This window comes from Ammodytes marinus (assembly GCF_949987685.1).
Source record: "Ammodytes marinus genome assembly, chromosome: 16".
In the NCBI taxonomy this organism is placed as follows: Eukaryota; Metazoa; Chordata; class Actinopteri; order Uranoscopiformes; family Ammodytidae; genus Ammodytes; species Ammodytes marinus.
Window position 1 is genome coordinate 17,977,196 of NC_137220.1, and position 22,406 is coordinate 17,999,601.

Genomic DNA, 22,406 nt, shown 5'->3' on the forward strand with positions numbered 1-22,406 from the left:
ACTCAAATGACATGTTATAATGAAGATGTATTAAAGAATCCTGACAAACCCCAGCATAACCTTTGGAGCACTACTCCTGAAAAGTCACAAGATTACCATTAGTTATTATGAAGGTCCATGGCAATTAATTCAATGGTTATGAAGACTAGACATTTCACCCATAACAATACATTTGAATCACCTAGTTGGTATGTGGAAGAAGCGAGAGGTAACCAATGTCTGCACTTCTAATGACATCAATCATTATGACATCAGACTTGACCACAGCAGACTACTAACTTGACATTATTGCCAGCTGTTTGTACAGTCTGACTAGCACTCCCCATAATGAATGAACACAATGCTCACAATGATAAAAAAATATATATATATCTTCACATAAGGGTCCACATGAGTGTGTGTGTGTGACTCCCATGACCACCATAAATAAGATGGCTGCTCAGCTGAGTGATCACCCCTTTATAAGACCTTAGCTCAATCTATGACCCTTCACTCTGACTGTCTTGCCGCTGTGAGGGCAAAGCCTTTGATGAGAACTGAAAACAATTAGGCCTTCTGGGGAGAAATGGTTTTATTGCTTTTTTTACAGTCCTTGAAGACACCCGAGGGCCCACCAGACGAGCGTGTGGGTCGCGGATTACAGTCCAATAGTATTATAGAGTATTATCTGCTAATGACTTACTTAATTCAAAGAACAAAGGACAGGCTTAAGGGATGTGATAAAGCTCAATAAAGGAGACTTGTTCTGCCCACGTAGGTCCAACAAGTATCCTAAAATGAAAATGCACACCACTTATCATGTAAAGGCCCCTTTTTAGAGGCCTGAACATCATCTGATGAAGGTGTGCATAAATACAAGGGTTGGAAAATTGCTTTACAAAAAAATGTTGCATTGCATTTTACAATGTTAGATCTTCTTTCTGGCATTGTTAGCCACGCATTCGACTTAGCGCTATTAAAGGCACCACTCTTATTCCCTGCATTTCATTCTCTCCGTCCATGCAATGCAATGACTATAATTAAGATTCCAAAAGATATTTCATGGTCAAACATTTTATTAGTTTTTTTATGCATTTAATCAGATGATAATGGTTTAAATTTCACATCACAAGAAGATGATCCTAAGAGGAAACAGCCTTTTTTATAATGGGTTGATTATCATGTTATCTTGACATAACACTCGTTTTCTTGAGATAACAAGATAACGATGGTGATAACGACATTCAAAACTATAAGAGGACACAGATTTCTGTTTTCTCACCAGATAGTTTATCTTAAATAAGAGTGGTGGGGCGTCACTTCACTAGATACAGAGCAGCCAAGCTCAGTCACATTTAACAAAAAATAATGGATACCAATGATAGCCTACTTTTGACACTGAAGAGGTTGGAAATATAAATGAATATGCATATGACAGACAAGAGCCTTATAATTACAACAACAAAAAAACAGACACTACTTTCTGCTTATTTTGATCCATAAACAGATATTATAAAACATAATAATGTATCAATACATGTATTGATTGAAAAATGGGCCTATACATGCTGTGATCACATATGTTGTTTTTTGACTGTTGGTCTTTCTTCTTATCTCTGTTACTCAGTTGCATGTCCAATGCAATAAGTAAAGCTCCTGTAGTTGCCACTGTGTGTGAAACAGTGTAAATCAGTCAGTGAAATAACAGAGTGGCCATTCCCTATTCAAAGCACAGAAAACAAACGCCCGGTCCTCCCCAGTGAATAGCTGGCGTCAACCTGAGGCTCGGACCTTGTTTTATTGAGACAGGTTGAACAGCAGTCCTGATAATATGAACCAGACATGACCTGGTTTAACTCCTGGGACAAATAGCACTTCTGCTGCAGCTTCCTGTAATTCTGTATTCATGTATCTGTGAGAGCTAGTGGGACTGTTACTGTAGGATGTATCCATCAAACACATTTATGCAAAGCATTGTGGTGACCTAGACAACCTTCACACCCAGAGAATCACATGTTGTGTGTGTGTGTGTGTGTGTGTGTGTGTGTGTGTGTGTGTGTGTGTGTGTGTGTGTGTGTGTGTGTGTGTGTGTGTGTGTGTGTGTGTGTGTGTGTGTGCGTGCGCATATTAATGCCCTCTGCTGCCTCTTCCATGAGGACTGGTGGTGTCTGGCAGTGTTTTACTCCCCAGACAGTTTTGGCGGCTCCACCTCCGCTGGCGTTGTTTGTATCTGTTATTGTTTGTGTATATCTTTAATGAGTGTGTGTATTTTTAATGAGCGTGTGCTTTTACAGCTGTGCTGTGGCCTCAGGACAGCTAGTCGTGTATGTTTCATACCTGCCGACTATATAGTGAAAACAGTATTATATTCGTAGGTACGTTGGCAGTTTTTGGCCTTTACAAAATGCTCTACACAAGGATATGCTTATTTTCTTTGAACCTTTTTGTAATTTGTATGTTTCTTACAATCCTACCCTTTTGACCCCCCACCCCACACACACACACACACACACCTCATAAAGTTTTTATTACAGTGGCAATGCCATGTACAGTAGTTCCCTGACCCTGTATACAACCCACAGCTAAGCTTTTAAAATTGAGTTGGCACCACCCCTAGCTTCACTGTTCCGACTGGAAAGCAATAATCCCATCGCATGACAGGAAATCTAACATCTGGATCACCACCAGAATCCTAATTATTTGCCTGAGGCCAATCTGTTGTCCACATTTCACCCAAATCCATTTGTACTCTTTTCAGATATCTGACTGACAAAAACTATGTTGATTGCAATGATTTTTTTCTTTATTTTTTCTCAATTCCTCAGTCCAATACCTGCTAAACTAATGCCATTCTAATCAACTCAGCTGTATTGCGTTTTCACTGCTAATTATCAAAAGTCAGCATGTAAGTTGTTTAATATGGTTTAAATGAATCCTGCTTAACATCAGCATGTCTAAGCTGTGTTTACATAGACATCAGATGTGAAAGTATGCCAGAGCTGCCCTCCATGTCAATCTCCTATTCATTGTGCACAGGCCCATGTTGCTCCTCTCGAGTCCCCTAAAGTGATTACCGAGTTGAGTCTGACCCAGTGGCCCACTCTCTCTGTGCCTGGCCACGTGAATGATGGAAAAACACCGGCGAACTTAGATTTGATTAGAGTGGGGAGAGCCGGCAGAAACAACACACACCAATCCTCTTCAGCCCCGGGTTGGATGGGAGGGATATAGGCCTACTGTAAGAGGAGGAAAGTAGTTCAGCAGAGCCTGGCCTTGTGCTGTCTCCTAAATGATGAGGTCTTTCTTGATCAAAGGCAGACACCCCCCCCCCCACCTCCTCCTCCTCCTCCTCCTCCTCCTCTTTACTGCTCCCCAAGGACCCCACCCCTAGACTTTGTGCACCCGCATCCCTTCAAACCACACACAAGCCTTATGCTGGTGCCTCAATCAATCAGCCTGCCTTTCTGGATGCAATGAAGGTTTTTTTTTTTTTTTTACATATCTGGCCACTGGCACACTCACAAGCATTTCTTTTATTTATTCAGACCTCTGTGCTTCTAGCAGCTGGTGTTGCCATGGTAACAACAAGGCATGGTTGAGGAGGTGCAGGGGGGTGGAGGGGGATCAGATTCAGATGTGGGTGGAGACGGCGGCCATTTCGCACACAGTCTCTCTCCTACCTCTCTTAACCCTCCCCCCATCCCATCCCACCCCTCCCTTGCTTCCCTTGTTCATTTGTTCTGACAGAGAGAAAGGGGGGAGGGGGGTTGGACCAGTCGGCTCTGCCCTGCAGCCTGACACTTTACCCACAAACCACTGCACCCATTTCTAGGATCTGGGTCATATTTTTTGGGAGTGACTCATCTTTTCTGCAGAATTGTTCAGAAGAGGGAGGAAGAGTGGGGGAAAAAGAAGGAGGAACGAGCAAAGAGCGTGAGGGGTGGATGGGAGGACATGTTGGAAGCAGGCACAGTGAGAGAGAGAGATATATATTAGGTGGGAGGGGAACATGAGGCAGCAGAGGGGATGAGATTAGACGGAAGGCTGATGTGTGTTTGTTTTGCCATGTTGGGTGTCCCTTTGGGATCTGGGGGCAGGAGGGGAGGATTAGTGACCTGCTCTGGAGGCTTCATCATTACATTACCACCCTGAATGGTGTTTGTGTGTGTGTGTGGGTGTGTGAATCTTTGGGGGGGACGTGTCTCTGCACTAGAATAAATGTTTCAACACAAAGGCTCTATTCAGGAGACAGGAAAAAGTATGTGTGTTTCCATATGTGTGTGTGTGTAATTGGGACAGCACATGGAATCGCTGTGGTCAGAAACTGGCAGAAGACCAAGTATAAAGCGTTACAATTATGTGAAGAATGAGGAGGGAGAGGAAAGGCTGGGATTCCCATGGTTCAACCATGACTGTCTCTGATGTGTATACAGTAGGTATGAAAATCAAAATGTTCCAGCTGACACTTTGCTAAAAAACAGTGATTAGGGAATTTTGTTTAATTTGGCCTAATCACTAGCAGGCATCATTAAGCACAGGTTTGCAAAGTTTTACATTTTTCCCATCTGCTAGTGACGGTTGTCATTTCAGCCAATAAAAAAAAATTCAAATTGATAATTGATATAAAAATCAAGCTCATCATCAAACGAGGACAAAGAAACAATGGAAGAGACGAGTAGCGTTCCAAATCCCATTTTATTTTATTGGTCGTTGGATTCTAGGTGAACCAATGGCACAAGAGAGAGAGAGATTAATCCACAATATCAAAAAAATTATACAAAATAAAAATACAAAAAAAAGGTTCCAGTTATACAAAGAAAAGATGTGGACTTTTTAAATTGTTATTATTTTTTTTAATATCCATTTATTTTCCTACGGCCCAAAAACTCAAGAGTAAGGCACAGTCATTACCACATGTTGACCCTTCCACATCCGTTTGTCTAAGCATTGGTCCTTGTTACCTTGGATACGGCTGTTTCTTTTTCCGCTCCTTTTTACCCGCTCAAGATTCTCAACCCTTCAATGCAAGAAACGCTCTAAAACTTAAAGAGAGGGAAAATTGGACAAAGTTGGTGCGGAGCCAGCTACAATCATGTATCATTTCATGGGTTACAATGATTGATGACGAAGACTATTATGTATTGAGAGCCCAAATAATGTTTGCTATAGGCTACTGTAAAAAATCAGTAGACAGAATGTGTTATGAGGGGGAGAGAATCAAAAGAGGGCAGGACCCATGGGTGCAATGTGCTATATGACTGCATAACAGACATTTCTGTTGAATACACAACAAATTAAAAAGTTTTTCTTATTTATTTAAAAAAAAAAATCAAACATATCCCTTCCCCTGCCTTCCATGACAGGTTGAGAACAGAACAAACAAAAACAAGTTGGCCCTTATCTTAATGCGAAGGCTGTTCAAACATTTAAACCAAATTAGAACATAAGACCCTTTAGGTCAAAATGTCATATTTGTTGATGGGAGTAAGTAGCACCAGGTTGTGTGTGAGATGACAGTTAAGTTATTCCAGTATCAAAGGTTTTGGTCTCTGTAAAAGGCTGAGGGTCAAGGTTTGGTTGAGGGATACTGAGAAAAAAAAAGCAGCTTTCAAAATAGGAAAAAAAAAGGGGTTTATAAATCATTTCACTCCAGTTACTATGTCTACCTACTGTACGATCACTCATGATAATGTCTGTGCCTTGGACATAGAAAAAGAAAGAGTCCAACTTTGTGTTTTTTTTTCTTCCAGTAAGACAGGTGAGTGCAGTAAACATCCACTATGTGACCGCACCATTTTCTATTTTTATCTCCTTTATACTGTTCTCTGGACAATAGAAGGTTTAGCTTGTGTATTGTGGCGGGGGTGTGAGTGCAGGATAAAGGGACGAGTGGTTTAACTTCCTACATCCTGTTTGGAATATCCCCCCCACCAACCAATGAGGACACAGCTAGAGAACAACACAGGAAACTGGTGCATGTTTTTGAATATTTTACAGTCGAGATGTATAGAGAGAGATAGGGGGGGAGCCCGTCAGTTACATTATCTTCCATATCTTTTTATCAACGTGAGATCCACTCCAGTTATATCACATAAAAGTCATCACACAGGCGCAAAGTTGGCCCTCGCTCATGAAAAAATGCACACGCCTGGTCAGCCTAGTCTGATAGAAGCAGAACCACTCCTCTCCATCTTTTTATATATCCAGTTAACAGGAAGCAGCTGTTTGGGGGTGGGACAGATCAGGTATAGGAAGGCCTACGGATCTAGCAGACCAGGTCAGACACCATTAAATACTGCCACCAATTTGCTGCCGCTCTCACAGACAATAGAGAAGAGTAGAGAGAGAGAGAGAGAGAGAGGGAGGAGGGGGAGAGAGGGGGGAGGGGGGGTTAAACGTGGTTCTGGCTCTGCTCTGGGAGAGGGCACGGCCCAATCGTAAGGCGAGGACGAGAGTGAGTGACAGGTTGGTCAGTCGGTCGAGCAGCAAAAACCAGATCGGAGCATGAAAGAAAAAAAGTAGTGCACGCCGCCGCTCACACACGGTAACTATGGCAACAGATAAGGTCGACGCCGCAGAGCAAGAAGTGGGGGGGGGGGGGGGGCGAAAGGGAGGATAAAGGGGAAGGGAAGGTGGGAGAAAAGGGAGTGTCTCCTTCCTTCCTTCCTTGCTTGCTTGCTTGCTTCTTCTATCCTTTCCGGTTCTCTCTGTGCAGTTTATCAACATATAAAGTCATAAGTACAGGATATAATATAAGCAACGAGAATGGGAGTGGTGTTGTGTGGGGGGTGGGGGGGGGGGGTAAGGTAGATGTAAGGACGGGTAAGTCCCCCCTCAGTACTCCCAGAGAGTGGCGGTCTCCAGGTCGTCGGCGTTGGCCTTGAGCACGCCCGCGTGGTCTCCGCGCAGGTACTTGCTGTCGGCGACATGACGCACGGCCAGCTTGTTGTAGTCGCAGAACTCGAAGAGGAAGTCGACAGGCGTATCGCTGCTGCTCACCACCGACTGCTCGTTGCCCACCATCCAGTATTTGCCCGTGGAGTCTGTAGGAGGGGAAAGACGGAACACAAAGGTTTTGAGATAAAGGAAAGAAGGCAGCGTAAAAGACTGTGAAGGCATAGGCGTACATTTTAGGGGGGGATTGCAGGGGATATGTCCCCTCTCAGTATTTAGAAGGAGGTACATTTGGCCCCCTCAAAAATATATAAAAGAAAGACAACCCCCCCCCACTCCTTCTCCAAAGAAGAGATCAAACTAACAGTAAAGGTATATATTACTCCGACCTGTAACTAGATTTCCCAACGAATTCAAACATCCTTTTTGGACACGTACCATCAGCCGAGCTCCATAGCAGTGACATTCTTGAACTCAAATTAAATAAATAAAAAAATGTCCACCACAAACTGATGCAAGAAAAAAATGTCCGGGGGTAGGGGGAGGGGGAGGGGGGGAACAAAAGGTTTTGGCTTAAAAATAGCTTTTTGTTTGAATTACAGTGTGTGAATGGGTGTGATAAATTATCCAAATCAAATCCCCCTTTTTTTTGGCAGAAACGCCTCATGAGACAGTAAATCCATAATGAGGAAATGACTTAATCCCTTGTATTGCCTGCAGGAGGTCCCTCCTCCACATGCTACAACATGCTGTGTATTGCCTCAAACAACACACACAGCTGGCACCACGTTTCCTTACAAAACAAAACATTGACCTATCTATATCCATCCATCCATCCATCCATCCATCCATCCATCCATCCATCTATCTATCTATCTATCTATCTATCTATCTATCTATCTATCAATCTTCACATCAGCTGAATGGCCTGGACTGACCTTGCAGGCTGTAGGCTCCGTCTCTAAACTCCAGGGTGAAGTAGTCGTAGGTGGAGCGGTTGGAGTCCAGCGTGCCTGTCACCTTCCTGCAGCCGATGAAGCCGTGCTCCCCGCGCAGCACGATGATCGGACGGTTGATCAGCTTCATGAGAAACTCCTCGGACTCACCTGGGAGACGCACAAAAAAAAGGGGGACGCAACATTACACTTTGTGGAAAGTAAAATAATCACACATATATATACACACACACACACACACACACAATGTAGGATTTTAAAGGTGCACTATGCAGTTTCATGGTACGGGGAAGTTGCAGAGCTAGCAGTAAGTCTACAAAAATATTTACTCTACCGGTCATTTTTTTTTTTTCAATTGAATACATCTATTATCATAAATTATTTTGAGGAACCTGGAAACAGAATATGTTTGTAAACTAAACTGTGGGCCCCTGCTGCTGTAAACAACAACAACAGTGGAACTTTTCAGGTCGCTTTCTATCTTTAAACAGGGTTCCAGGGATCCAATTTTCCTGTGAGGAAAATTTGTTTATTTTAGTAACAATGTTTCACTTCTGTGACACGCCCCAACTTGACATAGTGCACCTTTAATAATCAAACGCCGCTTTTATATCAATCAAAACGTGAAAACGAATTGACCGGAGCAACTGCAGGCTCACTGCTTCAGCTTAAAGCGCTGACTTTTCATATAGTTCGTTAAAAAATGATAGCAAAGCAACTTGGCTTCAAAACCCACAGTGGGAGCCAACAGCTCCCTCATCAATAACCGCAGCACAAAGTGAAGCTTCAGCTCTAGTTCACTAAGGCCAACACACAGAACCCGCTTTATAATGGGGTCTGCTTGCTGACATGATGCCTGTGTATTGCAGTGATGAAAGCATTGGCTGTAAAAAAAAAAATGTACCGTCTGTGCCCTATACAAAGCTGTGTGAGCTGTTGTTAAGAAGAGTATACTTTGACACTGTGTAAAAAAACTAATTACATTTTTTTGATGTGTTTGATGTTTGATGAGAAGATAAATACCACTCTCATATCCCGTCTCTTCAATAGCTTAGCTTAGCACAAAGCCTGGAAACAGACAGCTAGCATGAGTCTGTCCAAAGGCAAGCAAAACCATGCATGTTTTAACAAAAGTGTTATTTTCTTGACCTGAGGGTTTCACTGGTTGCCCTGCAACAGTTCAGAGACAAAAATAAATCAAACTAACATACAATGTAAATGTGCGTCTCCTGAATACAACGCAATGAGGATTCTGATTCTATTCTGTTCTATATTATAAAAAAAAAATACTCAGAGTTGTCCTTATGTACAGTACTAGTTGATTGTTACGTTCCCTTTCTGTCTTGGTGTCACATTGCAGGCTTCTCACTGACTCTGCACGCTCAGGAATGTTCTCATGATGTTTCTAATCAACATGATTTACTTAGAACCGAAAGAGGAATGTGGCAAGAAGAGAGCACATGGAAGATTGCAACAATGCTGAATCCGCCAAAGAGTAAACAGACACAAAACATCCAGCCGTGATTTTATCCCTGTAGTCTTCACCGTGTTAAAAATTCCCCCATAGCTGATTAAAAAGTTAGTAATCTACATGTCATTTTCTAAGGGCGGCTGAATCAACAAATCTCACCGACCGGCAGAGTCGATGGTGGCTGCTAGCTGGCCGTTTTTCTTGGCGGCGACGTATTTCCCGTTAGCAGCACGGAGAGTCAGCCTCTTCCCACGCCACTCGATGTCAAAGTAGCAGTTAGCCGACCTATGGATAGACAGAGAGAGACAGGCATATGAGCTAAGCAGCACACACAAAGTAGGGTTTCAGGTGTAAACGCAAGGTGATGAAGTAATGATTGTGTTATTGGAGAGGTGCAGATTAAGCTTTACTTTTTAGTCTTTGGTTTCGTTGGATCAAGGAGTTTATTAATCCTTTCTCTTGGCACAGGGGAGGGTTTTTCTTTCTTCTGCATAGGCATTCTGGAGTTCAAACCCCTTTATTAGACAGAAAACTCTGAAACGGTCTCTAAACCGTTTCCTTAAAACCCTCGGGAGAACTTGGTGGGGAGAAAGGCTTTTTGTGGTCGTATCTGTGATGAGCCAAATCTCAGGAATGCAATGGAGCAGTGTGCGTCGTGTCAATGACTCTGTTTGGCCTAATCTAAAGAAAAAAATAAAGTTCTCTCAGGACACGTGCTTCTCGGGCCAATTTTTGGTTTTGCCCTGTTATCAACTCCTGTGGATATATGTAGTATATGCTTTAAGTCTGCAGCTTCTATCCTTTACAGTAAACATGCAGAGATTTTCAAAATAAAGGTCATTTTCGACATACAATTAAAAAGAGCTGAGTGATGAGCTTAGTACTTGAGAGTCTCTGCTCCTGAATCTGTCTGGGGCCTTGCAGGGAAATGCTCTAAAAAGGTCAAAGGTCAGGGGTTAACAGACAGCACTCTGCACATTAAAGACAAACACTCTCTACAGGTTGAGGTTGTACAAAAACACACTTCATCTCCCTCAACTAGCAACAGCCGCATCGTGAGATCACCAACTCTTCACCCCCCCACCCTCACCCCCCTCCCACACACACACACACACACACACACAAATCTCTCTGAACGCGCACACACACACACACACACACACACACAATCAAATACACACAAAATTCCTAAATCTTGTCAAAGCTCAAATTACTGGAGGGACTACAGACTGGGAGCTGTGACGGACCAGTATCAAGTTCTCACACACACACACACACACACACACACACACACACACACACACGGTTAGTGGTGTATGGACAGACTGGAGCAGGTGTGGTCGTGGTGAATTTGAAAGTTTCCGACGTGTGTCTGAGTAGAGAGAGGAGACTTGGCGATGCTTACTTGCTGGAGGCGGTGCACTGCAGGCCGCCGTTAGCAGTCAGGGTCCAGTATTTCCCGGCGGCGGTCCGGAACGCACACTTCCTGTTTTCGCGACAGATCTCCACCTGGAAGACTTCCTGGTCGCCCTCCTCGTCCTGATTGGCTGACAGGTCCATACCTGGGCGGGGACAGACGTTTGAGGTTAACTAAAATACAAGGGGGTCCAGTGTTGAGTCTGACACAAATGTGAAGGCTGAAAATAGCCACAGAAGAGAACAATCCAGATGCAGGCGCACGCACGCACGCACGCACGCACGCACGCACAGTAAGGTATAACCAGCTTCTGATACACCCACACACATCCTTTGGTCACGATCAGACGTACTAAATGAGCAACATCAGACGGCTAGGATTAGTGAAGGATTTCAGCCAGCTGCACACACACACATCTGTCATAGGCCAGACAGACCTCATTAGAGTTCAAAGGATAAGTCGTCATAGTGACTGGTCACCAAAACCCACAAGAATCTTCTCCTCACTGGCATTCACCAACACTGTATCAGATTATGTTTAAGCAACAAGACACATGGTCTACAGCCATGCAGCCATGCTGTAGACCAAGCTGTGAGGCTGAACTGGAAGTTAAAGGCTAACATGCTTATGTGTGGTAGGTATGATGTTTAACCCATGGACCATCATAAAGCTTGTGAGCATGCTAAAAGCTACAGCTGAAAACTTTTTTTTTTAGGTGCAGTGTTGGAGAAAGTGAAAACTTTGCCCTGCTGGAAATTTGAAACATTCGCTGATTCTAGATTTGAGGTCTTCCACATTTCAAAAATAAAACCTTTTGGCTGTTCAACAACCAAAAATAAGTAAATCAATATCAATATGTTCAGTAATTGTTTATTCCCAGCTCTGGCTACATATATGCTTACTAAATATGTAGGCTAAAAGGCTAGGGTGTGTGTGTTTGTGTGTGTCCGTGTGTCTGTTCATGTGCGTGTCTCCATATACCCCACTGTATGTTTACAGAATACCAGACCTCATTAAAATCACATCAACTAAGGCACTCAAAAGCGACAAAAGAGGTAAACAAATATGAGGCCACTATAGCATGAAGACAAACATACACACCCGTCTAGTGTACCACTTCGCACACGCACACACACACACACACACACAGCTATTGTAGCACAATGGCTACTATTGTATATGATGATGAGGTCATGGCATGGCCAGCCATATAGCTGCAGGGCTGGATGGATAGAGAGAGAGAGATGGACTATCTGTTGGAGCGCTGTGTAAATGTGTGCAGAGCCAGAGAAGGAATGAGATGGAGAGAAAGAAAGAAAGATGTGTTTGAGAAAACAAACCATGACACACACGCTCATGTGCTCTCCATCTGTCTCCCTTTTCATGTGTGACAGCCCTCCTCCTCCCTCTGGCATTTCTCATTTTCTTCCATGTTTCTTTGTCGTTTTACAGTCTCACAACTGGCTGCAGTGGTCACGCTGAACATGTTAAAAACCATCTCTAAATTTTTATTTTTATTTTTTAAACTATCATTATGTGTGTCAAAAATAAGAGCAGGGCCTATGGTAATTCATGTCAGCAGAAGGACTGTATGGAAATTATTAGTGGGATGGTTATGTATTTTTTTCTGCTTTTCTTGTAACTTAAATGTAACTGAAAGACTTATGATGAAACAAGGATCCAAACTGATACAGGACAGGTAGCTTCGAGCAGCGCTGAAAAGCAGGCAACAGAGGTTTGATGAGCTTACTTCTTTCCATGTTCACGACAAGAGATTTATTTTATTTTCAAACTCGTAGTCTTCAGGCCCAAGGATTGACTCAAGTGACATCATTTAAGGCAATTTAAAAAGATGTCCACAACACCTTTTTAATGAGAAAATGAGTTAAACTAATTGACTTTGGAGAGGACTTTGCTTATTTAAAAAGTCAGTTCAGCCCGACCCACTAATCAAATCACTTAGTCCCTAACAGTTTTACAATATCCCTGGGCCTGTTCTGTATTTCCTGTTCCCTTTCACACACACAGCACATGGTGTCTCAATACAAGCTGGACGCAGTTTGCCTTCCAAACTGAAGGCCAAAGATGTAGCTTTTGCTCTAGTCACAAAGAGCATAAGTATTATGTAAGGTAGTAATCACAAGAGTTACTGTGCACATTTTGTGAAAAAAAAAAAAAAAAAAACGTTCTTCTCTACTGACTAGTGCCCGCATAGAGATGGAGTTTCTACAGAAATATGTGGGGGAACGCGCCGCGCACACAGATGATCCAGAAGGAAAATATAACAGGCCATAATGGGAACCACATGGTGCGGGGAAAGAGAGGGGGGAGGGGGGGTCAGAGAAGATGAAATGTAAGTTGGACTGCAACAGACAAGGAGGAGGTTTTTAGGAACATTATAGGGAAGGACAAATGAGGAAAAAAGAGGGTCCGACAAAGGACTATCAGTCATGTTGCTGAACTCTCCTTTAATCCTCGCTGCTAGTGCTTCCTGCTCGCCAAACATACACAGACACACACACACACACTGCACAGTAGCACAGGAGAGCCCATTTATTACTGCAGCAGGAGGGACAGAGTGTAAACCGTCTGGATTTACATTTTTACTGACTATGTCATCAATTAGATTCCACTAGGATACAAAAAGTCTTTGTATCATAATAAAAATATTATTCAGAAACATTGGGCTAAATTGTACCCAGTTTATCAAATCAAGATAAAGTTTTTTTTTTTTTTTTTTGCCTGAAAAGCTACTTACTCGCCCTACACAATGATGTCAATTGTACAGGGTTCAATGCAGCGAGTCATTTGGCTCATAGCTCCAAAAGAGAACAGTTCAATTAAAATCTATTTCTATATTTATAATATTTCTGGCATGCAAGTGTCAAATTGCCAGATCTTATTCGAATGTCTTGAATTCCCAGACTGTCAGCATTTACTTCTAAAACCACACACACACCTGTTAGTTTGATCACACAACAGGAAGAAAAAATTAATTTCAATATATGAAAATAAAACAGGAAACTAAAAAGGGACCAACAAAGAGACTGCAGTTACATTCTGAGACCATTTGAATAAATGATAAACCCCGAATCCTTTTGATTTGAATTTAGCGTTTCCTCTGCTGTCAAATAACTTTTTCCTCTCGTCGAAATGATTTGCAAACCTGAACGTTTCCAAGGAAGTATGATGATATTTGGATCCCATCTGTTCTATTGGGCGTACAGTGGTAGGAGGAAGTGTCTGTCCCTACACACACACACACACACACACACCTTGAAAATGGTCAAGAGTTATCACAAGAATATAAAAATACTGGCGTGTACAGAGATACACACAACATGAAAACACAAGACTGACAGAGACAAAACACTCGCACGCTGAGTCCTATAGAGCCACAGCCGTGACCCAGAGAGAGGCTCTCTGTGTGTGTGTGTGTGTGTATGTGTGTGTGTGTGTGTGTGTGTGTGTGTGTGTGTGTGTGTGTGTGTGTGTGTGTGTGTGTGTGTGTGTGTGTGTGTGTGTGTGTGTGTGTGTGTGTGTGTGTGTGTGTGTGTGTGTGTGTGTGTGTGTGTGTGTGTGTGTGTGTGTGTGTGTGTGTGTGTGTGTAACTTTATGAACCTCTCAGGGTTAATGGAGGGGCAGGGAAGAGGGTCTGCACTTACACACACATAATCAGTGTCCCTCTCCAGAAGACCACACCAAAAGAAGTGACCACACACACACACACACACACACACACACACACACACACACTTTTGAAAACAACCCCTCCATCTTTCTGTCCACCCCATTCAAGCCTGATGGCGGCAGGCACAGATTGTTGGCCCCGGTTACTGTGAGCCAGCACCGGAGGGCCTGCTGTGAACACACGCGATTGTGTCAAGTGCAATTGTGTGTGTGTGTGGGTCTGTTTGTGTGTGTGTGTGTCTGTTTGAGTGTGTCTATCCTATTGTTCAGCAGGCCTGGCCGAGGAGGCAACCAGCTGGGGCACAAACAGGGAGCCAGATCATTGGCCTTTGTTCTGACCCAAACACACACACACACACACACTACGAGAGGCCAGCCTGCCTACACACTAAACACTGCACAGTAATACTGCTGCTCATACAGTACAAACAAACTCAACACAGACCAGTCTCTAAATTACCGAAGAGTATGAGTAAGACTTTTTTTTAAATGATACACTTCGGGGAAAGTCGAAATGTTGAGAATAAAGTAGAAATACATCTTACTCATGAGTTATTGATACCGGATGTTCATATCTGGTCAACATCTTTTCAACATCACCGTCTTGACCTGCCATGTGTATTCTTGACATTGTACTGTATTTGTCGTTAAGTGCACAATGAAGAAAACATTCTCCTCAAATGTTTTGTTCTCTTCTGTGGCCCTCACTCTCTTCCGTACTAAGCTCTAACAAAATACAAGAAAAAAAACATCTACAAAAGAGGTCGGATGTGCGAGGTCCTGTACAATGCCGTGCCCGGTGATGTGTCAAAGATGTTTTCTGCGTTCAGTGAGTTGCAAAAAAATTGCCTGAAGAACACTTGGACTGTGAGTGAGTGAGTGAGTCAGTGAGTGAGTGAGTGAGTGAGTGAGTGAGTGAGTGAGTGAGTGAGTGAGTGAGTGAGTGAGTGAGTGAGTGAGTGAGTGGACACGCCCAGAGAGGGGGGGTGGGGGCAGGACAACACAGCTGAAGCCTAACCTATAATAAAGGCAGACGACATTAAGGAGAGCTGGGTTCCCTGGTGCTTTGCCATCTACGTAAGCCGGCTCCCCTGGCATGCTCCCAACACACACATACACAGTCTGATAACACACGAACATGCTGATGGACTGTAAAACGCATTAAAATGTCACTTCCAAGGATGCGTAAATGGATTGCAACCCTTCCTATCAGGGGTGAGAGTTTGCCGAGTGTGTTGATGTAGAGAAGCAGTGGACCGTCACCAGTCACCCCACCGCGGGACTTAACACACACCAGCCAAGGTTGGAGCTGTGTGTATGTGTGTGTGTCATGTCTCGTTTCCTGCCAGCGGGATTGCAGGGGGCGTAGGGAGGGGTTGAAGGATACAGAAAGGGAGTAGGCGTTGAATCCTGGCCAGACACAACATGGAGCCACAGTTTCTGTCTATCCTCCATTTACCCCACACACGCAACACAATGCATAGTTCAAAGCAGGATTATGACTGATTTGACGTGATGGGATGGTTTAACACTTTTTCCAAAATCTGGTCGTCCGCATAAAACTTATAATTCTGATGTGGAATCTGAACATCGTGGTATACTTACAGCTGGTTTCCAATGGTAACCTGAAGGAAAACACGTTGGCCATTTTAACCTACACTTAGGAATAGTTAAACATTTTGGATAAAAAAGGTTGGAAGCCCTTTTTTGAGAGTTTGAACAGTCACTTTCATGTCTGTAGGGTAAATATAAAGCTGATGAGCCTAGCTTAGCATAAAGACTGGAAATGTGGGCCAGACTATTTCTTGGGCAGGTGCAGTAATCTCCTGAATGGGTTGACCTCAGGTGGTCACCGTTATCAGCTATAAAACATTCCTGCACTAAATGTCGTCTTTGTACTTTGGATTTTGTACAAACAACAGGGCCAGGCTATAGCTGTGAAGCCACGTTTGCAGGCTATATGCTAAGCTAACTGACTGGAGCATCGCATCAAACCCGAAAGCTATGAGGTATCCATCTTCTTGGGGAAGAGTGATTCAGCCCGATTTCCCTAAATCTTTTCAGAGTTGCTTGGCATTTTAAATCTTCTCATGATGCTTTAGTTATGTTCTACAGTACTTTGTACATTAATACCAAGTACTTCTGAATCCAATTTGCAGTTAATAGATGGGAGCTTAGTCACAGGATGCAGTGAGAAACCATGAAGGGGGTGCTGACTTGTTCCCATTCCAACCCATGTTAGAATTTGACTTTTTAGTTGATGAGTAAAAAGGGGGACTGTACGCTACAAAGAGCTGTCAGCACTCAGTGGTCACCCAGGACATGATGGGCTCTCGTCCATTTGAGCTGACAGACCAGCAGTGTAGGGGCAGAACAGGCCACTTAACAGCCCATTGAGCTGGAGGCTAACCCACTAACAATTGTGTGTCTCAGTCCATGAGGGTTGTTAAGCGGTCTCTCAGGGAATTAGTAACTATCTCCTTTCCAGGGATGTGGAGAGAGGGAGAGAAAAGAGCAAGGGGCTTCGATTATTGGCAATTATGAGAAGTGGGAGCACTAATAAGAGCACAGCAGAAGCAAGAGGATGTTCATTGGAATGATTTGAGTTATTTTTTTGGTTCAATGCCACTTATTCAGTCATGCAACTGGCGCATGTGAAGTAATGTGAACTTGTGGGCTAATTGAAAGCCTCCTTTCCTGTTGTTATTATTAAATTAGAGAGCAAATCAATGGTAATACAAGGAGTAGAAGGAAGGAAATAAATGTCAGTGGGGAGTTCAGAGGCGGCTGGCAGCTTCACAGCTCATGGGCAAAAATGTGTTTCTTGTGATTTCTTTTGCAGCATTTTGGATTCACAACAACACACGACAGCTTCTGATAAACCCAAAATGATCTCAGAGTATCAGTCACAGGATTTTATACAATTTAGTCACTTGGACATCCAATGTGAACATCAAATGTTAACTTTAAGGAAGACTGGCATGTATGTATGTAGAAACAAATGGGGAACAACTGCATTGGAATGTCAGTAAAGTGTTGCCGAGTTCTGATCGGACAAAGTGGCTTTTTGGGCTGACCCACTTGATTTCGCTCACGGCAACAAACAAAAAAAAAACTTTAGGCTGCTGAAATAAAAGCCAGCAGACTTCAGCTGCCAACTTGGATCAAGAGAGGAGAGGCATTAACAGCTGTCGGTCAAAAAAAAAACATCTGGAGCAGACTTAATTCCCCTCAATGTTTAATCCACATCACAATGATCCAGTCATTAGGAGGGGTGAAACAAGGTCTTCATATAATAGACTCCTGCTCATTGTGTGCATATATGAGCTTTGCATCTGACCACTGATTAGGAATGCACTGGCACAGCTTTAATTTACACAATACCAATTCTGTTATCTGAAGTCAAGGCAATCACCAATACCAAGCACATTTCTATGTTTTCCCAGACTGTAAAAGTCAGTGCTCATTGGGATCATGTGTGAAGGTAAAATGACCAATGGTTGATGTGGGTGTACAGATAGATACCTGTTCAGTGTATTGCAGTGGTGCATTTCTACCTATATGTGGAAGCAACACAATGTATGAGCATTTCCCTATTAGCATCAATAATGTATCTACAACTGCAATAGATTATTTAGAGAGAAACAATTTTTCCCCCATTAATGGCAGAGCTAATCCCAGTTTCGCAGCTTCACAATTCCTGCACCCTCAGCCACTACGGTATATACTGTACAACGTTCATTTACATCAGTAAAAAGTGATTAAATGTAAGTAAGTATAAATGTTTTCACACTTGAGCTGCTTAAACACAAACTGAAATAGGACCTTTTACCTCTCCATACAGAAATAAGTCCTGAATAAATGCATTCACTTTTGCCTCGTTTCCACCAAGTAGAGCGGGTCGGATCGGAGCGGTTCGGTCCGGGTAGTTTGGCTTTTCATTTGCCAAAAGTTGGGTAGGGTACGGTTTAAGCGCACCTAACCGCTCTGAGCCGCTCCCGATCTCAGTACTCCTCCGTAGGGGTACTGGCCGCCTGAAAGCGGTCTGAAAATTCATGAGAAGGCGGCGCTACACACTGCCGTCATTTGATTGGCCGAAAGAATCATTTCCGCCATGTGTAATCATCTCAGCAAGAGTGAAGAGGGTATTGTGTTTTGGCGAAAATGTGAGCAGAGCACTGTTTATTGTGTGGTGTTTTTCCTCGTCAATAAATTAATCAGTTGGTTACACTGTGTCCCACTGCTAGTCACGTAGCTGCCGCAGCCAGCACTGTTTGCTCAGCCGTCTCTGTGTGTTTACGCCATAGCCTAGATAGTAGTAAATACACGCTCACAACAACACGGGGGGAATAAATAAAAAAGCGGCTGGTTTGACCGAGCAAAAACGAGAGACCGCTGGCTTGACCACAGTTGGTCGAAAGAATCATTTCCGCCTTGTGTAGTCACCTCGGCTAGAGTGAAGAGAGTCAGTGTGTTTTGGCGAAAATGTGAGCGCAGCACTGTTTATTGTGTGGTGTTTTTCCTCGTCATTAAATGAATCAGTTTGCTACACTGTGTCCCACTGCTACGATGTCACGTAGCTGCCGCAGCCAGCGCTGTTCTCTCACTGTCTCTATCAGTTGCAACTTGCACCGAGCCGTCTCTGTGCTCACAACACGGGGGGAATAAATAAAGAAACGGCTGGTTTGACCAAGCAAAAACGAGAGACCGCTGGCTTGACCACAGTTGTTCCACAGCCCGATAGTTTAACCCACATTCTGGCGGCGGCTATCGCAGTCCAGCCTAAACTCCGCCCCACCAGTAAGGGTAGGATCCGCGGTGGAAACAACACCGAGATTCTTAAAAGTGAGCTGTCCCGCTCTGAGCCGCTCCGATCCGACCCGCTCTACTCGGTGGAAACGAGGCATTTGGGTAGGATCCGCGGTGGAAACAACACCGAGATTCTTAAAAGTGAGCTGTCCCGCTCTGAGCCGCTCCGATCCGACCCGCTCTACTCGGTGGAAACGAGGCATTTGATTGTTTAAGTACATAATGTGAGTATAAAGAGCATGGAAGTTGCTGCACACGGCATAATAAAATATCTCGTTATTGTTAATTATGGATAATTAAATTGATAAGAATCAGTTCATGAATGCCAGTGATGATATAATGTTTCCATGGCGTGACGTGAGCCCTTTTTTATTCGACTCCCACCTTCAAAAACTGGCCTCCATTTTGTGTTGTGAGGCCCGAGCACACCGGTGATGGAGAAAAAGCGTGAATAAGTATCTGCGTGACGACTAAACAAAGCAGGGCGACAGAACAAACAGGCTCAGTGTGACAGAGAGACAGTAGCATGCTAGATGAAAAGAGGAGAGACGGATCAGACTTTCTGAAAAGGAGGAAGCAAAACCAACCAAACCGCACGGCATATAGTCACACCAGGCTTCTCCACTGACCACACACTAAATATAGCATTAAAGAGCATCAATTAGTACCCTGCTATCATTCATTTCACCACACAGTCAATGCCACAGTCTCTCTCAGGCCTTTTTTCTCCCTCCTCTCTACCCAAACATCAAGGGATTATTTATTTATTTTGTGCTGACTCAGATGTTTTCAGAGCATGATTCACTGGAAGACCTTACATTTAAAAAAAAAAAAAGGTCTTTGTGATTGTTTTCGATATGTTTCTAGTTTTTCAAATGATTTATGATATGTATTTAGACAGCCACCAAGCGTTTAGCATAAGGGATGCCACTGATAATGACCTCAGACATATACAGCAGTCAGGCCCGAAGGCTGGAGGAGTGGGGGGAGGGGAGAAGGGAAGGGAAGGGAAGGGAAGGCAAGGGAGGATGGGAGAGGAGGAGGATAAACGATGAAGGATGCATAAAAGAGAGGAAAAGGTGGGAAAAGTAAGGAAGTTGGGGGTGGCAAGAGGAAGGAAGAAGGTGGAGAGAACATGATTGTACCTCTGCACGCTAACAGCTGTACACTAGACACACACACACACACTAAAAAACACAATATGGAGGTCGGGAGTCTGAGCCCACACTGTGCAGTGAGGGGAAATTATTGGTTTTGTGTAGCCATGACATAAGCGCTGTGAGGCTAAAACATTCATTAGTGTTAATGGTGATGACTAATGGGGTTGCAGTTCAAATGAAGTTCTGAGTAACAGTAGGTTTCCAAATAAACTCTCAGTAAGTAATGCAGCATCAACAATTGTTGCCATTCTTATAAAACATCTGGATTACACTCATTTTAGTGGCATGCTGCCGTTTTGGAGACATTTTGTGGCACATCGTTTTTGGTCTCCTGTTCTGCTTCGTGCCACTCCAGACTCTTGGCACTTTAAGGCTGTTTTACATTTGAATGATGGCACGCGTGAACATGGTGCTGTTGTGTCTATGTTAAGAGGGGCTGAGGACTGTGTGGCCTTCTTTGTTACACTCGGAAAAAAACCCTGACAGCAAACATGCCCTGTGCTGTGGACCTTCATCTATTTCTTTCTACCCTGTTTCCATTAGTGTGGACTTTGGGAAGCAGTATGCCCAGACTGTAATTCTGTTTTCCTGCACTCCAACACATTACAGGCCTTGAGTGTTTCTGGATCATATTCATACACAGATGTGGACCAACAGGCCATTGTTTAGCTTGTGTAAGTGCACACACAGAGACGTCTGTGAGCGTGTGTGTGAAGATGTAGGCCATTAACATGTACTGTCCTCTATCCTACCCTTTGGGATGTGATAATGTGTGTGTGAGCTGCAGAGGGGGGGATGCAGTCTGACATTCCATCACTTTAACCCTTCCTCTGCCAGAGGATGAGATGCCAACACATACACATGCGCGCATACATACATACATACATACATACATACATACATACATACATACATACATACATACATACATACATACACGCGCTGTCACTCAAATAAACACCGGGCCTTCAACGCACAAACCCCCACAGATGACCGGACCACCAGACCCACCTTGCCGGGTGGAGACGTTCCTCTCGTTGGCAGCTGTGAGCACGACCTGCGGGTGGCTCTGCTCCAGCACGAACAGCTCGTCCTTGCCCACGCGGCCGCTCTTGCCGGACTTCATGGTGCCGGAGGGCCCGGAGGGCGCGAGGTACTTGCCGCTACAGTCCCTGAACGCCACCTTGCCGGAGCGGAACTCCAGCGTGTAGCCCGTGCTCTTGTCCGTGGTGGCGACCAGCTCTCCATCGTTCTTCAGGAAGCGGTTATCGGAGGTCTGCAGGTGGTAGCGTTGCTCGCGGAACACCAGCGTGATCATGGAGTCCACCCCCCACGGGACGTCCCGGTCGATGGCGATCTCGTCCACCTTGGAGCTCAGGTGCGCGTAACGCTTGCGCGTCATGCTGAAGAGGTTCACCTGCGGGTGCATGGCGATGTGCACGCTCCATTTCTCCGCCACAGACGCGGTCTGGGCAAAGCAGATGATCCGGTCCTCGGTGCCGCCCAGGTAGCGGCCGTGCGTCTCGGACTGCAGGGACCAGCGGCCGTCGTCATGGGCGGTGATGATGAACCGGCACTCCGGGCCCTGGGTCTCGCTCTCCCCGGTAACATTCCCGTCCTTATCAGCGGCCATGTACCGGCCCAGATGTGACTTGAGGCAGAACACGTTCCCGGTGGAGTCGTCTCCGCTCTGCTCCAGGGTCCAGATCTGCTTCTTCTTCATGCTCGTGGCGGAGGCGTTGATTTTGAAGCCGAAGGTCTCCGCCGTGAGGTATTTGTTCCCGCAGTTGATGAGGCCGAACTGGATCTGCAGCATGTCGCTGGTTCCGTTAGACGCTCCGTTGGTTGTCATGGTCGCTTCTGTGCGTGCGCTCGAGCCTTGTGGACTGGACCGGTTCTGTGAGAGAAGAGGGAAGGGGAGGGGGCGGTTCTGCAAGTGAGCTCGCGGCTGAAAAGGTGGGATGCTGTGCTGCCTCGCGTGCTTCTCTTTGTTTGGGGAGTGTGTCTGTGAGCGCGCGCCACCGGTCCTC

General features: G+C 44.5%; 1 protein-coding gene across 1 annotated transcript; it reads right to left on the reverse strand.

Moving 5' to 3' along the window:
* Window positions 1–4,668: 4,668 nt before the first annotated feature.
* On the reverse strand, window positions 4,669–22,406 carry fscn1a (fascin actin-bundling protein 1a). The gene is made up of 5 exons (XM_080043297.1): window positions 21,388–22,406; window positions 10,706–10,862; window positions 9,464–9,585; window positions 7,812–7,979; window positions 4,669–7,022 (listed from the first exon to the last, which is right to left on the reverse strand). The coding sequence occupies exons 1-5, from the start codon at window positions 22,226–22,228 to the stop codon at window positions 6,814–6,816; spliced, it is 1,497 nt and encodes a 498-aa protein (XP_079899423.1). The 5' UTR covers window positions 22,229–22,406; the 3' UTR covers window positions 4,669–6,813.